Here is an 8735-nt window from a genome sequence, read left to right as displayed (position 1 = left end):
GACTTAATTTCAATTATCTATTATTTAGTTAGGAGTTTTTTTTATGTATCATAGAGTATTACCTTAAAGCTCACAAACCATTTCAGATAACTCATTCATAATATTAACACACTTTAATTTATAATCTAAAGCCAACAAGATCACATTTTCACACATGTCACATAAGAAAGCAATAAGGTTTTTGGGCAAAGACACAAGATACATGGCAATAGTAAGTTAATAGTAAATCATACCATGTTTATATTGTTGAATTATTTGTGATTTGAACTCGACCACAACAGATCAAATGCACTGAAATGACTTGTGTATAGATCATCAGGGATTTCTCTTTCAGAAAAAACCTCCTGACTCATATGTAATGATAATAGATGTGAGGCACGAACAGGGGCTATCTTGAAACGTCCATCTTCTTCATATCTGAAGTCAGTGAGCTCTTGGTGGTTCAATCAGAGAAACATGACCCGAATGTCCTTCAGTCAACGACCGAGAGATCCTTTCTTGTGTCTGTTTCCTAGCCGTCCATTCTAGAACTGCGAGATGTTCTTTCAAAAGTTTCTCTCTTCGGTTTCCCCTAAGGTGCCAAATTATTGATTTGTAGTTAATCATGATTACAACACTTTGAATTCAACAGAATACATGCACTGCTGTGACCGACAGACCGGGTCACCACTTTATTTTCAAGGGGCACAAACATGAAGTAATGACAAAATGATGCTTAGTTACTCATCATTACAACACTTGGAATTGCTGTCAGTTTGTTGGCCTGTCTCTTTAACTGCAGATCTATATGAAGAAGACATGAACATCGTTAATAACTCAGAAGTCATGATGATTGAGATACCTTAGTTGATGCATTAATGAAGGTATTGTTCCTGCATTAAGTCATGCATGAGATACTACTAATCCTTGTACATTACTGATAGTTCATGAAGTACTACATGAATGAATTCATGCTTTTTCATGCATTAAAGTCATGCATGAATTCATGATGATGCATGTACCCTTACCATAAAGTGTTACCGATCTTTGTTTCCTGGGCCTCTGTCAGCACGGAGGCTTTTTCCTCCTGCCATAGGAGACGATCATTTTCAAGCTGCTCCTTGGCTGGTTCCAGAAGCGCTGCCATGAGGGTTTTGTTTGTTGACACTTATTTCTGCAGCTCGGAAAGATGGGTGTCATGGGATACCTTCAGCTGTGGGGTGATGGATGTTTTCTCCTTGTGCCGCTGAGATTTTGGTACTTAAGCTCCTGCTGAGTCTTTTTCACAGCAGACTTGAGCTTTGTTTCTCCAGCTGAGTGAGAAGGGAAGCTGGACTCCTCCTGGAGGATGGTTTCATCCAGCTCGAAGCGGCGGCGCTCAGTCTGTGAGATATGTTCTGCTTTTTCAGGGCAATTTGGAGCTTTCCATTCTCCACTCTCTCTATTTCCACCTCAACGTTAGTTTTTTTTGTTATTCTATTATTATTTTACTCTTTGACTGTTGATTTTCATTCATTTACTGAAATGACTAAATCTTCTTATGCAGTATAATCTAACAGTCATAAAGAGTAGCATAATATAGGAATTCATATAATATAATATGCATTTTTTTATAAATGTTTAATGTGGTAACCAATTATTTTAATGGAATTAATTTGGGAACATGTTCAAAAATAAAATGGGATGGAATGCATTGTATCTTTTAGCTAACAATCACTCACAAGGCAATTGTATAGATGCATTTACTGATGAACAAATCCGCCTTGATCAACTTGTTGCCAGATATTCCCTTTTGAAACCGCTCTGTGGTGAAAAGCATATGTTTCTTACATCATAAATCATGTCATGAGAAAATGTTACTGTGCCTCACTTTAATAGACATTTTCTCTTGTAGCCAACGCTGGGATGAATGATGTGGGTGATTGCCTCTTTGCTGATCAAACCTGACAGCAGGCATCCAATAACTCACCATTGGGATTTATAATAACTTGATTGTCCACACCAGTTAGAGGCATAACCCATTGTTTAAACAAATGCATTTGTTTTATTACTTACATATTGTTGTTCATTATCTATGTATGCTTTTATAACATATGAAATGAAATAACAAGACAAACACAGTGCACAATGAATTTGAGCACAAACCACAGTATGTAGCTCAAGTGATCAGTAAAGGCTTACAGGAAACCCACAGTGACAACAGCCTCTCATACGCATGCAGAGCTCAACATGCAGACAGACTGAAGCTGCAGGCTAGTGGTCTGATGAAGGTGTTGGTGCACACCCTCACCTTCACCTTCATCAGGTGTTGGTGCACACCCTCACTGTGTTTACTGTTTGTCAAATTGCATGCTAATCTCCTCCTGACCTCTTGTGGAGATAAGTAAAACACATACAAATAAAGCCCACCATAAGAGGTTTGCCCTGCACTATACCCAACAGTTCAAACTTGATTATTTCTTGTAATCTTCCTACTAAAGTCCATAAACATGAGTTCTCAAAGGCTCAAACCTACATTTTCAGTTGTTCTGTTCTGGCTACCTAAGCGTTATATTTCCAATAGCTATTTTATGCATTCCGGAATTAAGGTGTATAGGCTATATGTATACATGTATCCATAAAACAATCAATATTCTATTTAAAGGTTCCCTATACTGTTTTTCATCAATATATTATAGGTCTCAGATATACAAAACATGTCTCTAAAGTGTTTGGCTTGAAATACCAAACAGATCATTGTAGCATCCCATAATCCCCTCTGTTTCAGCCCTGTTTCAAAAGTGCTGATTCTCTGCGTTTTACTTTAGATGAAAATAAGGAGCCACTCCCCACGCCCCTCTGAGAGATATTTGGTTAAAAAGAACACAATGAGACTGCCAAGGCACACNTTTTACTTTAGATGAAAATAAGGAGCCACTCCCCACGCCCCTCTGAGAGATATTTGGTTAAAAAGAACACAATGGTGCTCTAAGAGGAGATTCAGGTGATAAGGTGGGCGTGGGTTACCTTGGTTGATTATTGGCTAATGGTTACACAAGCCAAAAAAACATTATGACATCATAAAGTGGCCAAAATCTGATCAGCTCATTTTCAGACAGGTTTTTATAGAAATGGATCAGGACAAAAANTGAGCTAATCTTTTTTGCTGAAACTTTCAGAATATCTTTACACAGAGGGGACACATGTTTATGTATAAAAGACATGAAAACGTGGATTTTGCATAATAAATGACATTTATGTTCATTCTTAAACTGCAATTTATTATGTCATATTGCTCTCACAAATGTTTAACCATGCTGGCAATGTTAAGATTCTAACTTTACTCTCATTACTTGTTAGTATATCAAAGACAGCCCTTTGTAATCTTACATTCATATTCCAATAAAGTGCTTGTCCATATAAAAGACAATCGAAAACATTGTATTCAGATATTTCTAAACAAACACACACACAAAATGTCATGAATACTATGAATAAAAATAGACTTAAGGTTCTGCCTGTATGCTTGACAAAAATATAAAAGCAAATCAAATAAACTATTTGAACATTCAAAATGTGCATTAAAATGCACCCAAAAAACAGCTAGCAAGCAAAATATTCATAAGCATCTGGCAAATCAAAGGACAACATTTTCAAAATGTGTGGGATGTCCAAGGCCGATCCATAGGAACAGAATGAGGACAGATTCTTTTTTAAATGGGTCGATATAGGCAATGTTAAGGTTGGTTTACCCATTTCCAAGCTTACAAAATAAATAAAAACAGGAAACAATGTGATAAAAATACATATTTTGTACCTATTTTAGCAACAATCTGAAGGCTGACCACACTTAAAGTATCCAAACCTTTTTCAATGAAAAAACAAAAACATGATCTATCCTTACAAAATATTACAAGAAAGCATTTAAAGTATTGCTTTCTTATTTGTTACATCATTCGTATTAATTGGCTGCAGGCCATATGTTTGTAGTGCAGACCTTTTCAGCTTTTAAACATATCTAAGCCCCCTGAAAACGTGGTTTTAAATCCCAACTAAATCCTGAGAAACAATATATAGTCAAGACTAAATAAGAAACAATACAATATAAAGTCAGAAAAACATCCTTACATAGTTTTATTTACCGGGTCTAAACCAAAATAACTCAACTCTGCTGTAAGGGTGTGGTTATGTCATTTCATAATCAAAGAACCCCACAACTGTAATCAGATTATGATTCTAACGTTATAAATTCATATCCTAGAAAAATTATATATGGCCCATTTCAAAATTGCGAGAAAAACAGAAAGAAATGGACAAATACAGAAACTGTTTTACCTGGGTCATTACATTCACTGAATTACAATATTGTAATCAGTGCACTGTGAAAAGAACTCTATTCTCAATACTCATTAAACGCATCAAACCTAGATCAGGATGAAAAATCTGAGATTATAAAATCACTAAATTAAAAAGTTTCTCTCCTGCAGTAAATGTTTTCATAGGAGGTTTATATTAAGTGTAAGCATTGTGTCTGTTATACAGAAGACATCATCAACTTAATTTAATCCTTCAGACATAGGCAAGCATCAAAATCTTCATCCATATCAACCATATTTATACCTAAGACTTATAATAAATAAAATAAAACAACCTCAGCTCTCCGTGCCAGATATTATCAATGAGATTATGAAACTCATTTTCAAATTCAATAAAAAAATAAAAACACTGATTATTAGAGTTTTTGAAGACCACTTTGAGGCTTCTCTGTTGTTGACTCTTTCTTTTTAAAAAGATTTTTTAACCTCATAGATTTCTTGCTCTTTTCCCTATGCTTGTTCTTCTCAACTCCAGTCTCAGAGTGCAATGAAGGAGATGGGAAAGCAATCGTTGGTGGAGACAGTGGTGGCTCCACATCTGTTGAAGCAGAGAGGCTGGTCGGGCTTTTAGCCACGGAGTGGCAGGACTTCTCAAGGATTCCATCATACACAAGCTGGCTCAAAGGGCCAGTCAAAACTTCTGATGACGACTTCCATGTTGCCTGGGAGGCTGCCATAAGGTCCGGCTGTCCAATTCTACCAGGAGATGAACTTGATCCAGATGCTCCCAACTCCTCCCTCAGTATTGATTGTTTAGGTATATCAATTTGTACATCAACTATGTCAATATCATCTCTTTGCATTCTTGGTATTCTTCTTCTGAGAGAACCAGCAGACACATCAAGTTCATCTCTTAGTATCCTTTTACCTGTTGACAACCCTAAACCAAACTCTTGCTTCTCTGTAGAGGATGAGGTATCGATAAGGGTTTCAAATCTCTCTCTGGGTAGCATTTTTAAGGACGCAGTATCTGTGCAATACTCCAGCTCATCTCTAGATATCCTTCTTGATGGTATTCTGGTGGCTTCGATCATGTTCTCCATTGCTAATGCCCTCATAGAGGTATCGAGCTGGCAGTCTTCTTTATTCCATGGAAGCTTTTTAGAAACTGTGTCGAGGGACATTCCTATTGTATCTCTTGTAATACTTCTGGACAATGAGTCAAACTCAACATCATCCTGTGTCATCTTTCTTGATGCACTGTCCATTGAAGCCCCCATCATATCCCTTGATATCTTTCTAGGTCTAGGCTTCTCTGTTGTTGCATCTATTTCATTCCAAATAATCTTTCTCACATCCAGAGGTAAATCACTAACTTCTCTGTATACATTCCTTGAAGCAATGTCAATCAAATCCTTAATTGTATCTCTCTCTACTTTCCTGACTGGGAATTCTGCATCCAACTCATCGGAAAGCACCTTTCTAACTGAAACATCCATGGGAACTTCACTCCTGTCCCTGGATTTTTTCCTGGATGTACCCTCTATTAAAGACTCTTCTTTGGACATTTTCAAAGAAAGGGTTTCTAAAGAACTGTTCAACTTTTCTTCTTTTGCCGACGTTCTGCAGGAAACATCTATGGAAGCTTCAAGTTCTTCTACAGTAGTTTTGCGAACTGGACTTTCAACAACAGCGTCTGCCTCTTTAGTCAAGGGCTTTGCAACGGAGCTGTCAGCATGGAACTCAATATCATCCTGATAGAGCTTTTGAGAGCAAGTGTCAACAGAAGGGCTAGGGAACATTTTGCCGAGAGGTGGGGAGATCATATAATCTGTGTCGTAGAACATCTCTTGGGAGTCTCTATTTGTGAGAGAAATAAAAGGAAGGAATATGGGTATGAAAAGACAATGAATCAATCAAGGAATTAACTAAGAATGTAGCAGAAATAATCAGTGCTTGAGTATGATCAGTGATTACAAAATAATAATTGGTATTTAAACGTTTTATCAAATCAAATCAAAGTGTATTTATAAAGCACATTTAAGAGCGATTTTTGGTCGGGCCAAAGTGCTGTACATGTAATAAATACTACAATCACTTAAAAACACATGACTACATTCATAATAAAAGACAATAAATTACAACAGATATATAAAAAACACAGGGAAAAGTCAGGAGTCGTGCTCCGCTCTGACTAAAAGGCCAGGCAGAAGAAGTGTGTTTTAAGCGTAGATTTAAAAACCCCTAGGGTCTGGGCCGACCTCACATGGAGGGGCAGAGTGTTCCAGAGCCTAGGGCCAGCTGCTGCGAAGGCTCAGTGACCCCGGGTTTTGAGCCTGGTCTTGGGCACTACCAGCAGCAGCTGGTCAGCCGACCTTAAAGCTCTGGTTGGGGTGTAGCGCTGGAGGAGTTCAGCTATATAGGCCGGAGCCCATTTAGTGCTTTAAAAACAAATAAAAGGAGTTTAAAATCAATTCTGAACCGAATTGGAAGCCAGTGCAATGAGGCCAGAATTGGGGTGATGTGGTCATGCTTTTTGTGGCCTTTTTGTGCAATAGCTGCAGGCGTTTAATTGACGCCTGGTCCATACCCACGTACAAATGTCTCTAATTAGACAGAAAAGAGAGAAAGAAGTGGTAGAAAGAACAGAAAAAAGTAGAGTGAAAGCTTTATTCTACTTACCACACACAACAATGGTGGGAGTCAACTGAACTTGGTCCATCTGTACTTCCCCTGCCAGGCATGTGTCCTCCACATAACAGAACAATGTGTCTTCCTTCTCATCAAAGTAGGACAGTAGAAGCAGCACCATGTCTTTGACGTCTTCAGAACAACCACTTAGCTCTCCTCTCCTCACTTTAAACTTGGTTACAGCCTGTAGCAGCCTTTTGCTCTTGTAAAAAGCATCAGTATTCATGTAGTTCAGGAGTCGTTTCCCCTTCAGATCCAAATTCTGTGGGAAAGTTTCTTGAAGCTCACTTCCTGTGAGTTCCTTGAAGTGGACTGCTATGCCAAGGTCGTCGAACCAAAACGGCCACTCTTGCAGGAGGGATTTTATATTTTTCCCCCGGTTGACTTGTTTACGCTGCGTGTAGAACGTTGACTTCATTAGAAGTTTGACCTCCTCTGGATTTGCATCAGTTTGCTTAGACATCACCCTCAGTTTTTCCTTTTTCTCCTGCTGGCTCTCTTCGGTCTCTCCAAGGGGCAGGAATTTTAAATCCCATTTAATGCACCCATAAGTGTCCTGGATTGCTGCTCTCTGTTCTGGAGGGACTTCATCTGTGTCTGACTCGTCGGTGCCATTCTTTCGTTTTCTTATTTTTGGGGTCGTGGATCGCTTCACATTCTCTATCCTATTTTGCAATTGCTTGACCAGAGAGTGATACCGCCTGACCTACCCTCATAGGGAAACATTATGGCACCCCTATTCAAACGGTCTCCTTGACTAACGTCTGACTCGTCTCCTTTTGCTGGAATCAGGTGCTCTACTCTCTCTCTCTACCATTGCCTAAGACCACACACTTTACTTCGCTTTTTCATGAACGAATTCATTTTCTGTGTGATAACCTTCAACGTTTTTTCTATCACCGGCGTTTCATAGATGCAGAGAAGTTCTGTATTATCTCCCTCTGCACTAGNGGAGCAGCGGAGGAGTGATGTGGTATCTAGAGATCTGAGTCCAGCGGGCTGCTTGTGTTTCTGTTCATCAGGACATCATAGGACCAGCAGATCCTGTGTGAACGCGCTACGTTAGTCAGTGGACGTCCGACAACATGCACACTAACTTATATTGCAGATAGGCTATACTTTGGTTTAAATTGCGTGAATAAACTAGCTCGAGAGCTACAGTTAATTACATGCATCCAATGTCAGAAGGATTACCTTTTAACAAACGTTGTAATGCTTTTCTTTCATTTCAATTTGAGTAAAACATTGAAGATTTAACATTGTATTGTTTTCTTTTTACACTGACTCAGATATAATGAAAAGACAACGCCAGTCGAAGCTCAGCATTGGTAAGGAAGAGACACGACAGGCAGAGAAAGAGAGGGAGAGAAAGTGATGGAAGTCAGGGAGGAACTGCAGGTACAGTCACACAAAAGAATGTAGGCTTAATAACCCCATCTATCTATCTGTCTATCTATTTATTTATCTATAACTTAGTCTTCATTTACAATATAGACAATAGACATACTTTTAAAACAACATACATCTATAGCAGTTATGATGTCATAATAACATACAATTGTGTAAAACACAATTTGCTTACATCTTTGTTCTCTTTTGAGAATCAAACATTACAGATTTAAATAAAAAAAGAATGCAAACAAACAAGTGAAATGAACTAAATTGCTGAATTGCTTTTAATTCACTGGCAGGAGCGACAAGTGAGGAGGAGCAAAACATTTTAACAATGAGGGGAGAGGATTTGAACAAAGATAAAAGAGTAGAGGACCG

General features: G+C 38.3%; 3 protein-coding genes across 3 annotated transcripts in view; 2 read left to right on the top strand and 1 right to left on the bottom strand.

The window, feature by feature from the left end:
• Positions 1-8735, top strand: part of cp (ceruloplasmin) — a 737508-nt gene that overhangs the window by 449009 nt on the left and 279764 nt on the right. The window lies entirely within an intron of this gene.
• The window catches only part of n4bp2 (NEDD4 binding protein 2), a 78927-nt gene that overhangs the window by 17291 nt on the left and 52901 nt on the right, over positions 1-8735 (top strand). The window lies entirely within an intron of this gene.
• LOC104951380 (stromal interaction molecule 2-like) overlaps positions 3036-8735 on the bottom strand; it is a 19228-nt gene continuing 13528 nt past the window's right edge. The window contains exon 12 of the mRNA XM_010778023.1: positions 3036-6134. Within this exon, the coding sequence (XP_010776325.1) occupies positions 4691-6134 (1444 nt within the window). The 3' untranslated portion in view covers positions 3036-4690. The remainder of the gene's footprint in view (positions 6135-8735) is intronic.

This window comes from Notothenia coriiceps, unplaced genomic scaffold (genome assembly GCF_000735185.1).
Source record: "Notothenia coriiceps isolate Sejong01 unplaced genomic scaffold, NC01 NC01_scaffold00018996, whole genome shotgun sequence".
Taxonomy (NCBI): Eukaryota; Metazoa; Chordata; class Actinopteri; order Perciformes; family Nototheniidae; genus Notothenia; species Notothenia coriiceps.
The sequence above is the reverse complement of the archived record's forward strand: the minus strand, read 5'-3'. Positions and strand labels throughout refer to the sequence as shown.